Consider the following 21,930-nt stretch of genomic DNA (forward strand, 5'->3'; position numbering starts at 1 on the left):
GTTTTTTCCATTAGATATTTTCCCGCATGGTGATTGATTTTAAGCGATATTAGATGTGTCTTTATTTACTATAGTAAAAAGGCTACAAGAGAATCCCGTAAATAAAATGTTTGACTCGAGGTACTAAAGTATTTTATTTGGCAGAATGAACGCAATACATTTAATTAATGTATTTGTATAATTGATACAAAACAGTATCAAGCTACTTGTCAACATGTTTTCCTGTTTTTAACGACAGACAATAGAATTTTATGTTTTCATTTTCTTCCATCTAAGGGAGAACAATATCTTTTCCTCTTTTTTTTCTTTTACAATCCCATTAGCTCTTTATCATTTCTTCTACATTATCTTCACTCCCGTCTAGGCACTCTCAACCTCAAGACACTCAGAAATCGATACAACCATTACTAGAAGGTACGAGCAATATTTCTAAAGAAATAAATGGCTGTTACTCTTCTAGTATTGCACTAGTCAGCGGTTTTAATTCTTTTCTCTTTGTACTGAACAAATTAATGTCTAATCAGTCAACCTCTAGGTATTCCTAGATGTAGAACATTTTTTAAATTTATTTTATCCTCGTTAATGATCATCGAGCAAAATCAATTAATTATTGTTTCATATCTATCTGTATATATCTATCCTGCTAGTACATTTTATTTTTTTCTTCATTAAAAGAAGATACTCATTCCCTTTCTTTTTCGAATAGCAAATTTCAAATTATATAAATCTTGTACCGGCTTTTTATTTTTCATCGATGAAGCAACAAAGTTGAAGTTGCTTCAAATTGTTTAGAATTAAGTAAGAAAATATTGAATTAGTTAAAAATTCACAATACAATAAACGTCAATGAAACAATAAACGATTTGTTCTCGATCGACAGTATTGCATAATAGTGGAAAGTAATTCGGTATTAATTTATAACATGAAGACATTTGAATGCCTTAGTATAAAACTTAATACCTTGCGACTTTGAAATAGAAAGTCAACAAATTTCTGGATGTTTCTCGACATTTTCTTTATATCGAATCTGAAGACATCAGAGGAGTAGGTTTATGTGCTTGTAATTCCCGATTGAAAAATTCCTTTAAAATACGAGTCCGTACGAGATCATCCTCAATTCCTGTTCAGTTATCCAATAAGCTTCTGATTATTGCAACTTAAGGGCATTTTGAATTATCGCAACGACACAATGAAATTCATGTTTTACGATGTATTTCGACTAATGGCAAAATTGCATGAATGTTCATATAAAAATAATTCGCATTAACCAGCAGTCACGTTAAAAAGAAAAGCTATGAGTAAATTACTCGCTTCAACATTGCATAATTCAATTACAAAAGAAAAGGAAAAGTCATCTTTTCCCGTTAAAGAACAACAAGACGTAAAACTCACTGGCTAAAACCATAACGAATCTCAATTTTCATTAAATAAGAAGAACAGGTGAAAACTAAAATATGTAGAATAAAAGAATACAATCATCGACGGATGCAAAATTACTCGACAAGTCCACAGAAACGGCTGGTGGAACTTTCAAAAGTTAAAGAACTTCTCATTGAGAAATATGTCTTTGAATGATCACTAATTGCAATCATTCGTTTCACGATGAAAACATTTGTTGTGTAGAATTGACTAGGTTAACCTCAATCTGACTCTTCGACATCAGATGACTGTGCACCCGGGAGAGGCGAAGGTATAACAAGTTCGTCCTCAGCCTCTTCCTCCGCAAGTAAATAATCATCAACCTCACGAACTTCCTCCTCGCGAGCGGGTTCTGGCGGTGTAAGAACATCCTGACCATGTTGCTTCAGATGATCCTTCAATGCAAAGGCACGACCATAGGATGCACCACAGATGTAACAACTAAACTTGAGGTTATTGTCTTTCTTGTGAGTCTGAATATGAGCACGGGCTGCATATAACGATGCAAAAGGTCTAGAGCATTCTGTGCATCGGAAAGGTTTTGTATGACTGTTCTTGTGCCCCGCAAGCTGCACTCTTGTCTTGAAGGTTTTGGGACAGTACGGACAAGTATATGCTCTTTCCTCGCCATGAGTGAGCAAGTGATGATTGTAAACCGATGAAGCTTTGAATCGTTTGCCACAGTGTTGACAAGCATAAGGTCTTACACCAGTATGTGTTCTCATGTGTAATGTTAAGCAATAAGACACTCGAAAAGTTTTGCCGCAAACCTAGAATTAATTATATGAAGGTATGCATCGATCAATAAATCTTACAAAGAAAATAATATCTCAAGCAAAGTACTCACTTCGCAGGCATGTGGTTTCTCTCCAGTATGAATACGCTCGTGCTTAACTTTCTCATGAGGTCTAGTAAATCTTCTGCCACAGTGTTGGCACTGATATGGTTTTTCTTTATCAATATCACCACCACCGCTTTCTACAGCAGCTGCTTCCGCCGCTGCATCTACTGGGGATGCATTAATATCTCTAGCGGGAGGTGTGGGCGAATGAGAACGATTAGCATCCGAATGGACAGCTGCATGCATAGCAAGGCTGTCTGCGGAGTCAAATTTTCTATTGCATACACTACAAGTAACAGAATCGCCAGTGTGTAGAGCCATGTGAGCATCTCTGTAAGATTCCGACAATGTTTTCCCTGCGCAAATAATTTCACTTTATTGTACAGTACAAGGATAATTATTCTATAAAATAAAAAATCTTTTATATTACTCACCACATTCTAGGCAGGTAAACGTAGCACTGTGAGTACCTTCAGGAGCATCTACATGTCGCGACCTCACTGGCGCATGCATCCTTGAGTGAAGTCGTAGACTCTTATGGGAAGAAAACTCTGTACCACATGCAGAGCAAAGGAAGACTCTTTGACCACCATTACTGTCGACTTCGTGCACTTTTGAATGCACCTGCAACGCGCGTGCAGTTGCAAACGCCTGATCGCACCTATCACACCGATTAGTACCACGAAGGCACGCGTGGACGCGAAAATCCCCAAGCTTTGGAAATTGCTCCAAGCACTGGTTACAACGGTACATCCTTACTGGTGCTGCCGCTACCGTTTTGTCGCGTACCTGAAAACCAATAATGGTTAACGGATGCAGAAGACGTCTTCTCGCAGTGGGTTGAAACTGATGTAAATGTAACATGAAGGTAATTATGATTTGTACCTTGACACCTTCAGCGTTAGAGAAGAATTTCTCTATCATTGGTGCTTTGGAGGAACGACTTCCGCTCATTGGACGGTCCCAAAATCTTTCTATCTGCACAACCTTTCTGGTGTAGAGTCTTCCTTCACTGTCGACGCATTCTTCGGTGCGTAGAGTGTTCATTGTTTGCCGTTGACGAGGCGGTATGACTGCGGTTGGTTCTTCAAGAACGGCTGGCTCAACTGAAGCTGCGATACTGTCTAGTTGCTGTTCAGCCATTTCGAGAACAACTTCCTGTCCATCGTGGTATTGCTTTATATGTTCCAGGACGGAATTGAAACTCATTCCACAACTGCTGCAACTATAGAGTGCTTCGGATTCTATCTATGAAACAATGAGGAAGTATCACCTGATGCTTTAAGAAACTTGAAAATTGATTACTTCATTGCAGAATATAAAAAGAAAATTACCTATATTTTTAGTCTCTTAATTACCTCACAAAGTTCCTGCTTGACTTCAAGAAGCCCAGTATCATTCAGTTCTTGGACGTCGTTTACATGGTCCATGCCCATCAAAGTCTCATCCTCTTCATTGAGGAGATCTGAATTGTCTGGTAAAATGGACATCATATCTTTTCTCTCTGACTTAATTCCATTGCCTGCAGATGTCAGATTAGCCAGTGAATCTCCAGAAGTATCCTTTTCTTCAGAAGGCTCATTAATTGGAGAGAGCTTCTCCATGTTTTGTATGGATGACGTTGGTACCTCAAGCTCCTCTGATTCTGTATCCATTTTTTCTACTACTTCGATTTGGCCTAATAATATCAAATACAAAAATTACGTAAATAAAGAATATGGAACCTATGCTACTTTGGAACTTACCATTTTCATCTACTTGTATTGTACGAGAACCACCAACTATCATTATTTTTCCATCGTTTACTGCTGCTAAAAATCCTTGATCAATCTGCTCAACACTAGCTTCCTGCAACAGGAACAAAATTGTAATTGTATACGTACAGTGAACTATAATTGTACAGTTTGACTCCCAGCTAAATTTTAATAATTTTTGTAATAAGTATCTAAACAAACCATTAAAACTTCTGTCTCTTCCTTTGACTCGTCAACTTCTGACTCTGCTTCAAATTGTTCTACCTCTAGCTCTGGTTCTAATTCAGGATCGACTTCAGCAACTAAATGTATTGCAGCCTCTGTACCATGACCACAACCATCTAAATGCTGAATAAGAGCCATTACAGAGTCCAATCTCTCAGAACAACGAGGGCAGTATAAGTTGTTTGTCATGCTTAGCAAGTGACTTTTTAATGTCTGTGAGTTGTCGAAACTCTCCCCGCAACACATGGGACAAAGGAGACTCAGCGATCCCATGATTTTCTCAATAAAGTACAACACACCGTAGAACTTCCTTCGAATCTTAGAACTATCTTCTCTAAGCTATTTCTGCACTCTTGTTCCAACGACTAAGTGTTTGACACTGAACTTGGAATATCACCGGGTTACGTGTGAGAACCCTAACCTGAGATATCATTCCATGAATATACTACAAAATATTGAAAACATATCCAATCACTCATAGTCGACATTTCGTTAATTCTTACTAGGAGACTTCCATGTGACGCATGGAACACTATACACCAAATGTCTTTTTTCTGCTTTTGATAAATTTCAATTGATCTTCGATCCCAGCAATAACAATTCCATTGGAGACGAACTTCAGCGCAAACAAATGCCGAGCACAACAATCATGAAGTTAGGGAAATGATAAGTGAGCCGCGAAGTCGGCCATTGCAGTACGATTATAACACGAGACTACTGGTATCGAGTTATTATGCATTTTTCATTATATAATTACAACATAAAAATCATTTTAGCGAATATAAACAAATTAAACGATAATATTGATATTATTTAAAAAATATTTTCTATTACTGGAATTTACATTAAATTCCATATAATGAATTATTCGAATTTCAAGTACCACATGACTCATTTGTTATCTAAGTTATATTGAATATAACATAATTCTTTCACATAGGCAATACAAAACTCCCTTAAAATACCTAAATAGTTCGGTAACTTGTTCAAAAAGGTAACATGAAATTTGTCTTATATGAATAAATTACAATACATATTACAGGCTTATACCTTGCAGTAGATATGTATGTAGTTCAAAATTTTTTCACTTCAAGGGGCAGCACCATACAAATATATATTTGATGTCACATTTAACAAATTTTTGAAACTCGTTAAAAATTGGAATTGATTTAGTGCTGCTGAATACCGTATACATTCCAAAAGGTATACAATTTATGATTGACTGAAATAAGTAAGAGTTAAGGAAAGAGGAAAGTAATTGGTAGCATTACTTTCAAATGGTTGTAGTATTGTTCCTTGAGGAAATAATAGAAATGCTGGGAAAAAAATAAAATGATTATAAAAAAATGCTTGTAGGTAAGATCCAATTTGATCTTGCAGTAACTTCATAAAACTTCACATAATTTTGTCTTATTACAAATTATTATTTGAATCAAAAGGAACCTTTGTTCTTATACTCTTTTGAATATATCTAATCTGACTTTAGTGAACAGATTTCTAAATCTCATTGTAGCACTCCTTGGTGGACTTTGGAAAGAAAAGAATCTATTGAAAGTCAGGCAAAGGAGAATAATACTTTTGGACATAATGACTGAGGTAAAAATATTAGACGGTAGTTTTTCTACTCAACTGGCTACACACATTGGACCAAACATAGACGGTGATCCTCTGTGGACTGCACGTTTTCTTGCTACTCAAGCTGAAGCTGTCTTTGCAACTCATCTTGATTTCTTGCGAGCTGGTGCTGATATAATACAAACCAACACGTATCAAGCGTCTATCAGTGGCTTTGTACAGCATTTGGGGATCAGTAAAGAAGAGAGTCTTAAATTGATATACAGTGCCGTAGATCTATCTAAGAGAGCTGTAAAAACATACCTTGAAGAGATAAAAGGTAATGACAATGTAGTCAACCCAGAGCCACAAATTATTGGTTCGTGTGGTCCCTATGGAGCCTCCTTGCACGATGCCTCTGAATACACTGGATCTTATGCTCAAGATGTTACTGCTGAATTCATCGCTGAGTGGCATAAACCACGTATAGAAGCATTAATCAAGGGTGGAATAGACTTACTTGCTCTGGAGACAATACCTTACAAACTTGAAGCTGAAGCATTGATCGATCTATTAAAAAGAGATTTTCCTAATGTAAAGGCCTGGCTATCCTTTTCATGTCGTGAGGATGGAAAAAGTATTGCTGACGGTAGCAACTTTCAAGAAGTTGCATTGAGCTGCTACAAGAGGGCATTACCCAATCAATTAGTTGCAGTTGGTGTTAATTGTCTTGCACCACATCTTGTCACATCAATGATTAAGGGAATTAACGATAATTCTGGTATGAATCATGTTCCCCTGGTTGTTTATCCAAATAGTGGAGAAAAATACTCAGTTAGCGAAGGATGGAAGAAGGAAAATGATTGTAATCCGCTGGAGAAATTTATTCATGAATGGTTGGATCTTGGAGTTAAGTATATTGGAGGATGTTGCAGGACATCTGCCAAAGATATAGTCACTATACGGGAACACGTAAAAAGTTGGCAGTCCGAGGTAAATGCCAAAAAACGTTAAACCACAAACATAAAACTTCAAACATCTATTTTGTATTTTCTTATCTATACAAGAATAAAAATATACATATATAACGTTATACGAACGATATCTGAATACTATGAAACAACCAAAGTGTACCATGTTCGAATGCATGAGGTATGAATAATCATACCTCCGCTGCACGGCGAGCACCTTGTGCATTAATTGATGACCACCAAATGTTGTAATTAGACTACCTATCGTCGGTTAGTGTTTTTGCTTCGAACGGGACCATGCCGAGCAAAATCGGTTTAGAATTATAAGTTTTATCACGTAAAATGTGTTTCGACACGATACCCCTGTATCCATATCTCAGCCAATCATAGCCTTTGGTGCTCGCCGTGCAGCGGAGGTATGACTCTTCATACCTCGTGCATTAATTGATGACCACCAAATGTTTTACTTAGACTACCAATCATCGGCTAGCGTTCTTGCATTAATTAATTCTTCCGAAGGGAGAATCTGTTGAGAAATATCTGTTTTATCGACCGTAAATGTGTGTTCCTACACGCATATCCAGTCAATGCTGGACACCTCAATCGTTTTTTTAATTTTTTATGAAAACTAACGACCACCAAACATTTTAATTATGATATTCGTTACCACCAAACGATTACGCATCGATTGAGCACCTAAAAAACTTAATTCATTGAAAAAAAAAAAATTTTGGCTAACTTCACGGTCAAATTTTGATTATTTGATTATAAAAGAATGATTGACCACCAAATGTTTTTATTAGGCCACCAATGACCACCAAACGACCACCAATCGATTTGGTATGATAAAAAGTTAAAAAGTAAAATTGCCCGGCTAACTTCACTGAGATAAGCTGTTCTTAATGTTCAACAGATTTTTATCGAAATTCATTATTCTTACTTGCTTCCAACCACAATTTCGCGCTTGTAATACGATACGCTCAGTTGGTGGTTGTAGGCAGGAGTAATTGGAATAATCGAAATTCTCTCAGATAAGATAAGCGAGCAATCGGACAAGATGCGAACGCTTATCGAGCACACACTAAACGGGGGTCTATTTTATATGCATACATATGTGTAAAATGTTACGATGATATGTATCACTATAGTAATGTTTGATTGGACGAGAAGAGCATAAATGAGGCCTTAGGCGCAACCAGAATGAAAACTATTGGTCAAGTAATGAACGCGTGTCGTACTATACATTTTGAAAATTAACCGACTGGGTGTATACAATGTATTCCTAACGAGCTTTGTGGTTTTGTGCTCCTTTGAGGAAGAATTATACTTCATATAATCAGAGATCGATCGTCATTCTTATATATCAAGGAATATTACTGTTAGGCGTTAACATGAATCCGACGTAAGTTTTTAACATCTTAATATTAAGATTAACAATGGTTACGATAATATTTTTGAGAAGCTCAATTCTATACTAGTAAAAGAATAATTATTAAAGAGGAAAATAGAAGAGAACGAAGTAGTTGAAAATTTGTTATCTGCTTTCTACCGCCAATATAGCATCTTATGGGATAATAAATGTTTCCAGGAGAGGAAAGCAACCAGGATCGACACGCAAACCAGCAACTCGTCAAAGATTTCAAAATTCTGCGTCGAAGGAGCCTGTTCATGTTTATTGTCGTTTGAGGCCTATGCAATATCCTACGGATGTTTCGTGCATGAGAGTTATTTCTGACACAACTATAAACATTAGTCCTCCTGAATCAGCCAGTAACTTGCGGAATGGTACTGCAAAAGAAATACAAACAATATTTAGCCGGGTCTTTACTGCAGATGTTTCTCAGAGAGAAGTATTCCGTGTAGTTGCTCTTCCTCTGGTAGAAAATTTAATCCAGGGAAGGAATGGTCTACTGTTTGCTTATGGCGTCACTGGCAGTGGCAAAACATATACAATGATGGGAGATGCACGGGATGGTGGAATAATGCCTCGATGTCTTGACGTTTTGTTCAATAGCATTGCTAATTATCAGGCTAAAAAATTTGTATTCAAGCCAGACAAACTCAATGGTTTCGATGTGCAAAGTGACGCAGATGCTATGTTAGATCGTCAAAATGAGTTGCATACTGGTCTTATGAATCAACGTAATGGAAAAAATGGCAAAGTGTAATACTTTTATATACTTGCGAGTATAAAGTCTTAACATATAATTTCGTTTAATATATTTTCTTTGTAGATGTAAACTTGACAGTGATGGAGAAACCAATACTCCCATTAGAGAAACTGACGAGTCATGTATTCTCTCAGTAGATCAGGACAACGTATATGCTGTGTTCGTTACATATGTGGAAATTTATAATAACAGTGTATACGATCTCCTGGATGATGAGGATGTCAGATCAAAGTGAGTACTTTGGAATATTTTATTTCGGTATACGAGTAATAGTTTCATTTCTTAAAATTTTGCAGGCCTCTGCAGAGTAAAATTGTCCGTGAGGATGCATACAAAAACATGTATGTCCACGCTGTAACAGAAATTGAAGTTAAAAGTGCTGATGAAGCTTTCGATGTGTTTTATCGGGGACAAAGAAGACGTCGTGTTGCTCACACAGCACTGAATACTGAATCAAGCCGATCGCATAGTGTCTTTACTATACGACTCGTTCAGGTAAGACATTTTACTCTACGATCCTAACGTATGTATTCTAAGTAAAAACATTTTTACCATTTCCATAGGCTCCACTGGACTCTCAAGGCGAGCAGGTCGTTCAAGATAAACGTGTCGTCTGTATAAGTCAACTGTCCCTAGTTGATTTGGCTGGGAGTGAACGTACAAATCGTACAAAGAATACAGGACAGCGTCTTCGCGAAGCAGGAAACATTAATAATTCCCTCATGACACTTCGATCCTGCTTAGAGATCCTAAGAGAGAATCAATCTCAGGGTACTAATAAGATTGTGCCTTATCGAGACTCCAAATTGACTCATTTGTTCAAAAATTACTTTGACGGCGAAGGTCAAGTCAGAATGATCGTCTGTGTTAATCCTAGAGCAGAAGATTACGACGAAACGATTGTAAATAATTTATTAAGACAATCCATTCTCCAAGCTGTAACTTATGAAGATAATCCATTCATGTATTTGTGTTTCTTACAGCAAGTAATGAAGTTTGCAGAAATGACCCAGGAAGTACAAGTATCAAAGCCTTCAGCATCAAAGATAGATTTGGGTTACACACCTGGCCGGAGATACGCCAACAAGGTGAGAAATATTAATTATACTATTTGAACAGTATATACATATTTTTACATTTACATATTCCTACTTTGAATTTTGTTTAGATATTCAAAGAAGCTCGTGCTAGATTAGAAAAGCAGGGTCAACCGATGGCTGCTGAACTTGATGTTGACCTAGGTTTAGTCTACAGTCTTGGTGGACCATTTCCAGAGCTGGAGCTCAATGGACCACATAATGATCAAATAATTACTGAACTCATGCGCTTTTTGGAACAACGCATAGAGAAGAGAAATATCTTGCGTGCAGATTTACAAAAAAAGCGTAAATTTCTCAAACAATTTGTTCCATGTCCCTTTAATTTATTGTGAGATTGCTCTCTTAAAAAATTTTTTTTTCCAGAGGATGACTTCAGAAAGATGCTGGTTACCGCTGAGCAAGAACTTTTGGCGCTTAAAATTGAAAATGCATCTCTAAACGCAGCCAATGCACAAGAGAAAAAGAAGGTGAGTTAGATTTAAATATCTCATTAGTAAATAAACCTGTAAAGATTAAAATATTGCGTGCAATATTATTTGTTTTCATAGATAACAGCCTTAGAGAATCATTTGTATAAGACGGACTCTCAGATAGACAGTCTGCTTAGGAAATTGAATGGTGCAAACGAAACGATTAGAAGTCTCCAACGGGAAGTAAGTTCTCGATAAAGTTAAAACCCAAATAAATATTCTAATAAAATTCCTCTTAATAGCTTCGTGAAAAAGATATGCTTCTGAATCAACGTATGATCGAGAAGCAACGAACGAAACAAAAGTACAATACCAAAATACAAGAAGAAACAGACAAGATATACAGAGAGCTTCAAATGAAGCATCGTCAGGAGCAGCAATATCTTCAGGTAAACTCGAACGAAATCCCGTCTACCTGAGCTATTATAACAGGTGTTATTAGCTTGATAAAAAAAACAATCTTGTTCCTTGTCTACTTCTAGAGCAAAATGAAGGACAAGGAGAATAAGTTAAAACTTGTTAAGAAAATTTTGGTGGATGAGAACGGAAGTGTACCGTCAACAGCCTTATCCAGGAATTCACCACCACCGCCCTCCACTGCGGGTGACACTGATAATACAGCCAGTTGCAGAACACCTGCCGGTACAGATTCGCGGTCGAGAAGGGTAATATGCATCTCCATATTCCTATTGCTACTGGAGAACTGCAATTCAAAAATATTAATTATAACATACTCCCGTCATGGCAGGACAAAATTGCTGTAGTAAATCTAAGACATAGAAGATCACAAAGTGCAGACAGGTGGGTGGATCATCGACCTGGTGCCCTTGTACCTGTAGGAACTATATTGCAGCCTCTAATGCACCGAAGACGCAGTGTATCCCGACTGAGTGATCCCAAGGAAATCACAGAAGGTGCCTCCAAGTATTGCCTAATAGCCCAGGAACAGGACACCGATGGTGAACTCGAGACTAAGTTATACAAGGTATCTGAAAACGTATAAAATGTTTTTCTAATGTTATATTACAATATTTAACGAATAACCTTGCCATTTCTGTTAACAGGGAGACATCTTGCCTACAAGTGGTGGTGGTGCTCAGGTAGTTTTCAACGACGTGGAGTGTCTCAAGCAAATATCCCCCACTGTTAACAGAAAAAGAAGTGGTCGAAATAGTATCCAGTCCGAAGGCCCAGAAAACATTTCTCCAGTTAAACAGATGCATTCAAAAAGACCTCGAGTCTGAAAACACTGGGATATGCGTGTCCTACTTGCATAAGAAAAATACTATGAGAATTTATCTTTTATAATGAACGTGTAACGTTCATCGAGTCAAATAGAATTTGCTGTTTATTTATTATTTAAACATTTATCACCATATTCAAGACAAAACAAGAATTCTCAGAAAGTATCTTTGGAGTGGTAAGTCATAATAAATCGGGAGTATCAATTTACAAATTGTTACATTTATTTTTATTTCGTTCCTCGTCTGCATAGGTCAGCTCTTAAACAGTAACATTTGCACATATATTATATATTATATTATACTTCTTCAGTTGAATTTCATCGATTATAAATCAATCCGTGATTCTTTGTCTCGTTAGGAAAAAGAAAACGGACATCAGTTATCAACAGAAATATTTTTCTCGTCTCTCTCAACTACTTTCTTTCTATTCTCTTTCTCTCTCCATATATTTATGCACAAATACATGCCAAGCTGGTCCATAGGTGCAGCATAACAGTACGCGCAAAAAAGTGACAGTAAAAAGAAAGTGCCAAAAGAGTTTAGCTGAGAATTTTTTTTTGACAATGCACTCGCTATTTCCTTTTCCACCTTCGCATCCTCGATATACAGACAAAAATCTCCTACATTGGCGTGTAAAGATTGTGTAAAAAAGCGCAATGCAACGACTCGTCACAGTTTATAGTTTGTGGAAACATACGACCTTTCTCCTTTGCTTTCAGCAAAAATATTCCTGCCCGCTAATAACTTGATACATTTATTTTATACCCTTATGGTATTCTCCTTTTCATTCTATTAAGCCAATAGTTGTATTTTCCATTGTCGCGGTATGCTGTTGTTCGAAAGTGCAGAGAACATCGTGATACTTACATAATATAAAAAAGTCTTGAGCTTACGCGTCGCGAGTAGATGACGTCCAGACATACGCACCTTGTGAATACTTCTCGTGTACATATATCATCTAAGAATATCTTTCATAAATAATAATAATAATAATATATATACACGTATTGTATAAATCAATGAAAAAAAATATATAATGTGCGTCGTCCTCATCGTATGAGAAATTCGCAGGCGAGCAAGTCAGCTTAATCGTCTGACTGCCAAAACGAGAGAAAAAAGAAAACATGAAATCACTAAGTCAAATCAACAATCAGTGAATAGAGTCGATGCATCAAAACCACCTATACGTGTCCCCTGGTGGAATAATGAATTCCTGGCATTTGTTAGAAGTAACGTTAAGTCAACTTTTCTCGCGGCGTAGAAGACGAGTTAGGGGATAAGGGGTGAATATGAAATCAGGGGTTAATAAGATAGAAGAGAACGAAGATCACGAGCCGAGTATACGTCGCGACGCTGCCGATTATCGGACGATTTGACAGCGGCTTCCACTTCTTTTCTACTCTTTCTTCAAATATCTCTATCTCTCTCATTCGTACATTCTTCTGATTATCATTATCCCATTATCATTCTTTCAGTTTGACGCTCTCTCTTTCGTTCACACACACTCTTATACTCACGACTTCTACTCTATCGCTTTGCTCATAAACTCTATGAATCGTTTGCCATATTGTTCCGGATCGCAGGTTGATATCCCGTCAACGTTCGCGCCGTACTTAACAGTTTTGGCTGCTTTAGCTGCCTGCTTGCGCACTCCGTAATGCGTCAAGACATCGATAATTGCTAGGAAGTAGATTTCCTTCGTAGGTGCACCTGATAAGAGAAAACCGATGTGCATATGTAGATTAGATTTATTTAAAGAAATCTTGGAGGTACTGTAGTTCTTATAGTTATTTTACCTTCTGAACTTGGTATGGCGTATATGTCTAGTTCAGGTATTATAGCATCTTCATACTGGAGACTGGCATCGCGCATCAAAGCTGCATGTGGAGATTCTGGTGGAGTAGCCATCACTCCGACGCCGCTCCAACCCCACACTCGACTGCAGCTTCCATGTTATTCAGATTTATTTATGTCTTATTGCTTCTTGGTAAGGTAATAGTATATGAAATATATTGTTCTTACTCTCCCATTGGTCCACGAGTATCTAGACCACTTCCAGATTCACTGTCATCTTCGTCATCATGGTTGTCTTCATCTTCTTCTCTTTCAGCACGTTCTCTGTTTTCCTGTTCGGCCCTTGCACAGTCGTGCAAGCCAAGAAGCAGAGAATAATCCATAAGATGCAGTCGTGTAAGAAACTGAAAACCCATGAAACAATCACTTTGTTGTTCTCAGAAGAGTTTAAGGATTGTTAAAGAATACTAACGTCCACGTCTGCAGTCAATGTCTCAATAAGCTTAGCTTTGGCTTCCTCTCCGATATAGATTTTTGTACCCTCCTTGACAAAATCATTATCTTTGTAGGTTGGGAGATCCTTCTCTTTTTCCTTATCTGAAGCTTCTCTGTCCACAGTCGAACCCTTGAGGTCGAACTTCTTGTGTGTAGTAAGATGATTTGAAAATACATTTCTACTGGCAACTACGTAGTGCTCAACTCCATCCACAGTGAGACGGTACATTCCCAGATATTGAGGTAACAAGGTCTTTCCATGTCGCTCCACAATATACTAAATAATTCAGCAAGAAAAAGAATATGCTAATCGAATGGCTAATGCGATAATTATATAATGAATTGATTGGATCATTATAGTTACCGGATGGTAATGTTTCAAAAAGGAGTGCATTCTCTCCACCTCCTCGCTAGTCAAGGTCTTTATGATGAATAGTTTATCATAGGATTGATAAAACTTGGCGCAACTCTTTCCTGAGGAGTCATCTAATATTGGTTGAGATCTGTAATATAGAGAATAGATTCTTTTGAGATATCACGTTGATAAATATTAGTCAGTTATTTACTAAACTCATTGGATGATAAATAATGACTGAGCAACGTGTTCTGCAAGCAATGTACACTAAGGGATACTTTTAATCTTGTGCCAGGTAACCTGGTGACAAATATATAGTGTGTAGGCTATGTGAAATCGTTTCTTCAGAGACGTTCATTTGCCTGGGTGCGTGAAAGCCGTATTGGCCGATAATAATTATATAGTATTGTATTTATTTTTTAATACGTATATTGCGTTAGTAAATGCTTGCGTGCATGGTAGAGGGATTTATTGGATAGCAAAACCCCACAAAAAAATCTCAACAACGGAGTTGGGTAACCGTTCCGGGCAGGACTCCTGTGATAGAGTTGGGTCAAGTGATTTGATGATCAGGTTGAATTGGGTCGCGTTAGCCACAAACGTCACGCACAAAGTCGTAGTCTGAAGAAGATAGTCTACCTCAATCGCTTGGGCTTAAAACTGTAGGTGCGCCGTGGCTTATTAAGGACAGGAACTCGCGAAACGGCAGGAGGATCGGATAAGGTTATTGAAGGAACGGTAGCAGAGCGTCGAACCAACTGACGACTCCTTCCAGTGATCGCTGCCAAATCCTTATGCCGTTTAGCTTGCGAAGGATTAAACGTCCGACATCTAACGGCAAGAATTCTTATATTATGAAAAAGGCCTGCAGTTTAAAGGCGACAACTTCTTATTCCTTGTAATCCGGATTAATTATAATGATCGACGAGTTTCTCACTAGATAAGATATTGCAATATGTTACGGTAGGCACCAAGCCACCATCCGATTCCCTTTTGAGAATCAAATGGAGTATTTCTCTCTTTCTCACCTTGTCATAGACTCCTTGTAATCCTGATCATCGATTCCAAATCTCTCGCGTAAATTCCTGAAGACCAATGGACAATATTCCTTGATTTTGAAGTGAGACGGCATGTTCTCTCTAGAAGAAGCATAGTTACTTGTTACGAATACCATATCGAGAGTGGATGGTATCATGCCAAATCTATTGGTACTGACTGATCGCGACTAATCGCGCAAAGGTCTTCCTTGATTCTATTATTAAAAACAGTGATAGAGTTTAAGATGTGGCATTAAATGTTATATTTAGAATTGGCCATATGTCTCATGTTTCTCTTTACAAAATGTATATCAAGAAGACAGACTCTATATTACTATTCTCGTTATAACTAGACTTACTTATTGAACAGGTGATTGTCTACTTTTAATTTACTGTATGCCCTAAAGTCATCAGGTAACAGCATCACTGGTATGTTGACGTGACTGAGTTCGTTTATCTGTAACACGAAGAATTCAAATAAAGTTCAATATGTATCAGACTGTACATCAACATAATTCAAAGATTAAACAAAGTACTCAGTGCAACAACATAAAGAGTTGGAAATTTTCATCGCAGTCCATCTAACAGCACTCAGAGGCAAAGTTCTGATCAGTAAAAGAAACAGAAAAGAAGATACAACGGCAAAATTGAATAAATGACATTTGCACTGACACATTATAAAATCTCTAACTGTTATCGCTCACCGTGTGGTTGACACCCCACATGAAGACGCTCAAAAGAGGTTCGTTTGCACGAAAGAGCTTGACTTTCTGATGCTTAACACGAAAGTGTTTTTTCTTAAGCTTGCTAAGCCCGCTAGACATTTGCGGCGCACTGGACATGTTTATATATCAATGGCTCTCGCTCGTTCTCAATAGTCCTATTTCGATTAAGCTGTGTGGCCCGAATACGTCGTATAAGTTAGAATCCGCGTCGTCCTCGTCTTCAGGCCACCCTCATCCTGAGAGACCTTATTTTCGTCACAGACTCAGGCGATTTGCCGAGTTCTCAAATAATACCCAAAGGCAATGATGTTCTTCCTATCAGGCACTCAAGTTCACCTCACTCTCCCGCTATGAGCCTCGCACTAGCGCGGTTCATCGGCTACTGAACAGTCCCTTTAAAAATGGTGGACGCCTAAAACCAGAACTCCTTCCCAGTAGGAACTTTTACCCGGCCACAGCCCATGCGCCACCTATTTTACCTGCAACTATCTCTCCACCCTTACTTATGGAGCTTATCCTTAGCTGTCTTAAGCCGGGAAAAACTAAATAAGTATGAAAAAAGATGATTACTCGATCCTTTCTCATTTATATAAATGCTAATCCGCACAATTATCCCAATAATCTGAACAATCAGAAATTCATTGACAAATTAACTAGACACTGACACTCTGCCATCAGATAGAAACATTGTATTAACTGTGATGATGATTAGAGAAATTATAGATATAAAAAGAAATACCACCGCAATTAGGATTGCTCTGGGTGGGTCTTTGAGTGTAACAGAATCGATAACTCCTACTAAGAGTACCAGGGAATATGCATTAGTTTTTCAACGTACAGTAGGTCCCTTGTGTATTGATGACAGATCTGTTTAATTATTCTAAGTCATTACAGTGCTATGTATCGAGGTCTACAAATGACGTAAGGCCCTTGGTCAATACTCGTGATGGGTTGCACTGATTTTTATCCGTTTATAAGTACATATGAATGAGATGATAGCCAACGACTGCGACTAAACTGCGACATTGTGACGTCGCTCACTCGGGCAAGTTTTAAATCGCAGCGATCGCGAATTGAGGACGCTGCTTCACGTGGGTATATATCAAGGACTGTGTTTCCATCGGAGTCTAGCGAGAGGTGAATTACATTGAATGTATATCTATAGTTTACTAATTATATAGATATACAATATATGTATACTATCAACTTGACTCCGGTGGAAATCAGTGGTGATCAGTGGAAGTATAGCCGAGGTGCCGTGGGATATTGTGTGAAAAATCGGGTTGAAGCAGTTTACACCCGCGTGTTACGGAAAAATGGAATCTTCGACGAATGCATACCCCAAGAAAAATATGCAAAACACCTATGAAGATGAAGAGGAGAGGAAGCACTTCCTGAGGATTGTATCGGCGTTTAAATATTACAAGTAAGTCTCACAGTATATTGCTCATTAAGTCATATTTGTATTGTTATCCTCAGTGCAATTTTTTAATCTTCTGTGCGTTTGATTACTGTATTTGTAATCCTTCCTGTGTACCAGAACATAATAATTAGAAATTGGTCTGTGACATTTATCTCATATTATTTTGTGCACAGGCCTCATTCCTTGCAGCGGGTCAAGAAGACGGAGACTTACCTGTTGTCTCTACCATCACACCATCAGAAACTACTCTCCAATTACAGGGAACACTTGCAAGAAGTGAAAAGATGTATTGAAAATAATGATGATATCATTAAGCTGATCATAAAAGATGTCACTCATATTTTTGAGAATGTCAGCCCTACCAGCGCCCAAACAGACACTGTAAGGTTATACATGTTATATTGTTCCCCATATATCTTTGCTTCCACCCCTGAGGGCTTATGTCAATAATTTAGACTTTAAGCAAAGACTTCGACTACCTCTTGGTCCACATCGACTCCCTCATGGCTCTGATATTCCTTAGCACACGAAAAGTTTGGGGACCTGATTGCAGATGCTTAATACACGACCTGTAATGGCTGATCAAGAGAAGGTCCAAGCTACGATCAAACAGTTGGTTCGCGATTGGAGCGAAAAAGGAGCTGAGGAAAGACGTGCCTGTTATCAGCCAATCATAGAAGAAATTGTGCGACAGTTCCCTTTGGACTTTTGGTACATATTACATTAACAATCATGTATTTCAGAGTGCTCCAACAATCAGTAATATCAACTTTTAGTACACCATCAGAAGTTCAAGTTTTAGTACCTGGGGCAGGTTTAGGACGACTCGCATATGAAATTGCACGATGTGGTTACACTTGCCAAGGAAATGAATTTTCCCTCTTCATGCTCTTTGCATCCCACTTCGTACTCAACAAGTAAGTGATATAATTGATTTACAACGTGATAGAATTCGAAACAATTGGGCAACAATAAAACAGTCTCATTAACGTTACCCATTATAGCAATTACTAGATTCTGAAGAGGCTATAAGCCTTTCTGGCTGTATACGATATAACTAAATTCGTAACGGATGAAATCCGAGTCCACATTCGCATCGTACAGACGTAGCGTGTACCTTGCAGATGCAGAGAAAGGGACATCTATAAAGTTCATCCTTGGGTTCATCAGTACATGAACAATCTATTGTCCGAGCATCAGACTCAGGCAGTATTTTTCCCAGATGTTAGTCCCAGCGATCTTCCTGAAAATGCTCAGTTTTCCATGACAGCCGGAGACTTCCTAGAGGTTATCGTCGCTCCTAAATTATTGCATCGATCATCTTACACAGTAGGCATCAACCTGAAGATTGTCTGTATCCATTCAATTTCTTCCTTATGCATCTCAGGTATACACTGAAGACAATCATTGGGACTGCGTCGCGACATGCTTCTTCATAGATTGTGCCAACAATGTCGTACAGTTTATCGAAACGATTTATAAAATTTTAAAACCAGGAGGCATCTGGATAAATCTAGGACCATTACTTTATCATTTTAGCGACATGCCAATGGAGGATTCGATAGAGCCTAGTTACGAAGTTGTGCGTGAAGTTATCAAGGGTTTTGGTTTTAAATTAGAAGTAAGAACTTTATAATTCTATAAAAAATCCTATACGATATTCAAGTTTCTCTCTTCCTTATTGAAAATTTAATTTAATATTTAATTGAGCTCATATATTATACTGACTTTTGATATTTTAGAAGGAGGAGACTCACGTTAGGACGCGCTATGCCCAAAATATCAACAGCATGTTGCAATGCGAATATAACAGCGTCTATTTCGTCTGCCGGAAGCCGAAGAGAGCAACACGGCCAGCGGAGCCGCACGACCAGACAAATTCTAATATAAGTATTCCAGCACAAAGTCAGTCCCATTCTGAAAGTAACGGGACGATTCAGGAACAGGAGAATTAATAAGATCTTTGGTTAGAATGCTCCACACAGTGGAGGCAAAGCGAAAGTTTCGTTATGGAAACCTTTAATAGGCAATGACTTCTGGTGTTACACGGAATTATATGAGAGGAGCGAACAATTATTTCCATTTGTAATGATGGCTCTCTGTGTTAGCCATGCACTTCCAACTTTTTTTATCCCTCCTAAGAAATAGTCAATGAGGAAAGAAGAACGATGAAATAACTCGGAGGGAATTATTTATCATTCAGTAAATAACAAAGGGAAGAAAAAAATATATATATTATAATAGGAAGCGATGTACCTGCCGACTGAAGTTTTACGAAGCCCATCGTTAACGAGGAATTCATATACGATTGTGACACAGCACAAAATATTAAAGATGCATCTTTGTTTACATTACTGTCTTCTTATTGAAGACTCGCACAAAAATTATTCTTGAGAAATAGGAAGTAAAATGAATATTAAGCAACAATTAGTTTTAGAGATATTAAATTTCTCAAGGGAATTTCTGTTATGTCCATTACCTGAGAGGAAGAGCTTCACTGGGCTTCGCTGAGCTACGGCTTGCCTTGTAATGAAAACACATACATCTCGAATGTATATTAGATTAACTATATATTGTTGTAATTAATATAATTTTGTATCAAAAAATGTTAACGACGCCAAGTCGGCAAGATATATACAATTCTCTTTCTTTTCTTTCATGTTAGAGACGTACTTCAATGCGACTCACCTGTTGTCCTACAAACTTTTATTGAGATACTGTACAAATAATAGAGCTATTTGACTAGGTTCTATCTGTTGCATTTTACTGTACGTTAAAAACTGCCTTCGCAGCCGTACTAGCTGTGAGGAGTCACTAGAATTTTCCAATGTTAATTGGCAATTTGGTATTTTAACGTTGCTCTCGATTCCCAATCGTTTTGCTGACAAAATTGCCTTAACCAGATATGAAAATGAAAATGAAAACAATCAGGCTCTTCTTGATCTTTAAGAGAATAGTTCAAATATCTTGGATCTAACTTACATTCACAACTTCCTGTGTTATCCTGTCCAGTTCATAGAGATAATTTGCAGATGATAACGGTGGCTGTAAGTCAAATGATAATTTCATAATAATGAAATATGGTATTAATTATCTTATGAAAAGAACACAAATGAAATACTGACACACTGAGTGCTTAAATTTGGTTTTGGTGCCTTGGCTTCATAAAGTACACTATAGATATCCCCAAATTTTAATTCATCTTCTGGTAATACTGCAAACAATGGTGAATCCCATCTGTTTCTACTGTCGGGTGCTTCGTACCTGACATATTCGTCTTTTGAGATACTATGATCACAGACCATTGAATTCTATTAATACCTGTTTATAAGGGCATCAAATATTTCATTGGAATATCGTTCTTCCTGTGGTCGTTTTTCATTCCACAAGCGTGCATGTTCAATGGGTAAGTCACAGTGTACTGTACACTGAGGTGTTTTGTATAATTTTGACATGCAGTAAATCTCATAGCGGTAACCCTTTATATAATTACTTCCATCTACAATAAGAACGTCCTCAGGATTCAGAAGTCGTTGGGAATGAGACTTAACATCAGCTCGTACACTCTTTTCTTTTTTAGAATCTGAAATAGGATATATTAGTTCAATAAAACAGTCTTTTGGGGTGATTTCCTGAATTGACTATGGGAAGATCGAAATATTAATAAGCATCATTTAATAATTTTAAATATCATTAGGCGACTGACCAGCATAGAATGTATTTCTATCATATCCAGCCTTGATTATAGCATCTATTTCACTGATAACCTCAACCTTCTTCCCTCGACTATCTTCAAAGTACTTCTTCAATTCCAGAGCCCTGGTGCTCTTTCCACTACAGGGAATACCTGTGATAATTATCAGAGGCATAATTCAATTTTTTGCCACGCGTTTTACCCTGAAAACAGACGTACATACATCACACAGATTCCATTAACAATATCTGCAGACTGCTGCAGACATGTTCCGAAGCGCCATCTTCAAGCTCCACAGGAACTCGCAGGGATAATATAGCTACTCCCGTTAATTTGAAAGCAAACGTACGCTTTCTCCGTATTCTTTATATAATAAAGTAGGTACAATAATATTTTATTTCAATCATCAAACTCATTTGCCAAAGCATCATCTTCAAATTAGTCGTTAGTTACCTGCTCTTCCTCCCCTTAACAGAAGTCTTGAAAAACAACAGTTAAAATTGTATGATTTAACTTCCTTTGTTCAGTATTGTTGATTTTTAATATTTAACAATATCAATAACATGCCTTTGTCATGATTAATGTTACTCATGTGAAATTTATCCAATTATTAGCAACACTTAAGTTTAAATTGAACGTTACTGTGCTGATACTAACT

At 37.6% G+C, this 21,930-nt stretch overlaps 6 protein-coding genes and 1 long non-coding RNA gene across 17 annotated transcripts; 3 read left to right on the plus strand and 4 right to left on the minus strand.

Moving 5' to 3' along the window:
• Nucleotides 1-115: 115 nt before the first annotated feature.
• Nucleotides 116-5,024, minus strand: LOC107268914 (zinc finger protein 595). The gene is made up of 8 exons (XM_015742172.2): nucleotides 4,743-5,024; nucleotides 4,216-4,660; nucleotides 4,006-4,108; nucleotides 3,619-3,938; nucleotides 3,146-3,508; nucleotides 2,695-3,049; nucleotides 2,267-2,616; nucleotides 116-2,189 (listed from the first exon to the last, which is right to left on the minus strand). The coding sequence occupies exons 2-8, from the start codon at nucleotides 4,510-4,512 to the stop codon at nucleotides 1,641-1,643; spliced, it is 2,337 nt and encodes a 778-aa protein (XP_015597658.1). The 5' UTR covers nucleotides 4,513-4,660; nucleotides 4,743-5,024; the 3' UTR covers nucleotides 116-1,640.
• Nucleotides 5,025-5,118: 94 nt separating this feature from the next.
• On the plus strand, nucleotides 5,119-6,886 carry LOC107268841 (homocysteine S-methyltransferase). Of its 3 annotated transcripts, XM_025086227.1 has the most exons (3): nucleotides 5,119-5,233; nucleotides 5,334-5,442; nucleotides 5,753-6,886. In XM_025086227.1, exon 3 carries the CDS (start codon nucleotides 5,827-5,829, stop codon nucleotides 6,805-6,807), a length of 981 nt encoding a protein of 326 aa, XP_024941995.1. In that variant the 5' UTR covers nucleotides 5,119-5,233; nucleotides 5,334-5,442; nucleotides 5,753-5,826; the 3' UTR covers nucleotides 6,808-6,886. The 3 variants fall into 3 exon arrangements, with proteins under 3 accessions (XP_024941995.1, XP_015597490.1, XP_015597488.1); XM_015742004.2 differs by having other exon boundaries at nucleotides 5,125-5,442; XM_015742002.2 differs by lacking the exons at nucleotides 5,119-5,233; nucleotides 5,334-5,442 and adding an exon at nucleotides 5,450-5,595.
• Nucleotides 6,818-7,475, minus strand: LOC107268849. The gene is made up of 2 exons (XR_003060046.1): nucleotides 7,197-7,475; nucleotides 6,818-6,981 (listed from the first exon to the last, which is right to left on the minus strand). It is a non-coding gene; the product is annotated as an uncharacterized LOC107268849 (long non-coding RNA).
• A 261-nt stretch (nucleotides 7,476-7,736) lies between these two features.
• Nucleotides 7,737-11,957, plus strand: LOC107268832 (kinesin-like protein KIF23). The gene is made up of 13 exons (XM_015741983.2): nucleotides 7,737-8,166; nucleotides 8,353-8,928; nucleotides 8,999-9,166; nucleotides 9,232-9,430; nucleotides 9,499-9,837; nucleotides 9,919-10,023; nucleotides 10,104-10,320; nucleotides 10,399-10,502; nucleotides 10,584-10,688; nucleotides 10,748-10,894; nucleotides 10,988-11,170; nucleotides 11,254-11,490; nucleotides 11,570-11,957. Exons 1-13 carry the CDS (start codon nucleotides 8,156-8,158, stop codon nucleotides 11,747-11,749), a joined length of 2,571 nt encoding a protein of 856 aa, XP_015597469.1. The 5' UTR covers nucleotides 7,737-8,155; the 3' UTR covers nucleotides 11,750-11,957.
• LOC107268835 (phosphatidylinositol 5-phosphate 4-kinase type-2 alpha) lies at nucleotides 11,954-17,257 on the minus strand. Of its 8 annotated transcripts, none has more exons than XM_015741987.2 (10): nucleotides 16,994-17,257; nucleotides 16,135-16,640; nucleotides 15,790-15,887; nucleotides 15,422-15,532; nucleotides 15,033-15,224; nucleotides 14,403-14,541; nucleotides 14,016-14,315; nucleotides 13,772-13,947; nucleotides 13,546-13,694; nucleotides 11,954-13,459 (listed from the first exon to the last, which is right to left on the minus strand). In XM_015741987.2, exons 2-10 carry the CDS (start codon nucleotides 16,270-16,272, stop codon nucleotides 13,272-13,274), a joined length of 1,491 nt encoding a protein of 496 aa, XP_015597473.1. In that variant the 5' UTR covers nucleotides 16,273-16,640; nucleotides 16,994-17,257; the 3' UTR covers nucleotides 11,954-13,271. The 8 variants fall into 8 exon arrangements, with proteins under 8 accessions (XP_015597473.1, XP_015597474.1, XP_015597475.1 ...); XM_015741988.2 differs by having other exon boundaries at nucleotides 17,048-17,174; XM_015741989.2 differs by having other exon boundaries at nucleotides 16,135-16,567; nucleotides 17,048-17,159.
• Nucleotides 17,245-20,211, plus strand: LOC107268839 (carnosine N-methyltransferase). Of its 2 annotated transcripts, none has more exons than XM_015741998.2 (7): nucleotides 17,245-17,581; nucleotides 17,752-17,959; nucleotides 18,132-18,289; nucleotides 18,355-18,495; nucleotides 18,703-18,907; nucleotides 18,966-19,199; nucleotides 19,321-20,211. In XM_015741998.2, the coding sequence occupies exons 1-7, from the start codon at nucleotides 17,472-17,474 to the stop codon at nucleotides 19,531-19,533; spliced, it is 1,269 nt and encodes a 422-aa protein (XP_015597484.1). In that variant the 5' UTR covers nucleotides 17,245-17,471; the 3' UTR covers nucleotides 19,534-20,211. The 2 variants fall into 2 exon arrangements, with proteins under 2 accessions (XP_015597484.1, XP_015597485.1); XM_015741999.2 differs by having other exon boundaries at nucleotides 18,703-18,865.
• Nucleotides 20,152-21,888, minus strand: LOC107268844 (protein KTI12 homolog). Its single transcript, XM_015742010.2, has 6 exons — nucleotides 21,726-21,888; nucleotides 21,285-21,475; nucleotides 20,900-21,161; nucleotides 20,704-20,842; nucleotides 20,561-20,623; nucleotides 20,152-20,472 (listed from the first exon to the last, which is right to left on the minus strand). The coding sequence occupies exons 2-6, from the start codon at nucleotides 21,445-21,447 to the stop codon at nucleotides 20,275-20,277; spliced, it is 825 nt and encodes a 274-aa protein (XP_015597496.1). The 5' UTR covers nucleotides 21,448-21,475; nucleotides 21,726-21,888; the 3' UTR covers nucleotides 20,152-20,274.
• Nucleotides 21,889-21,930: the final 42 nt, after the last annotated feature.

This window comes from Cephus cinctus, unplaced genomic scaffold, assembly GCF_000341935.2.
Source record: "Cephus cinctus unplaced genomic scaffold, Ccin1 Ccin1_scaffold0596, whole genome shotgun sequence".
Classification (NCBI taxonomy): Eukaryota; Metazoa; Arthropoda; class Insecta; order Hymenoptera; family Cephidae; genus Cephus; species Cephus cinctus.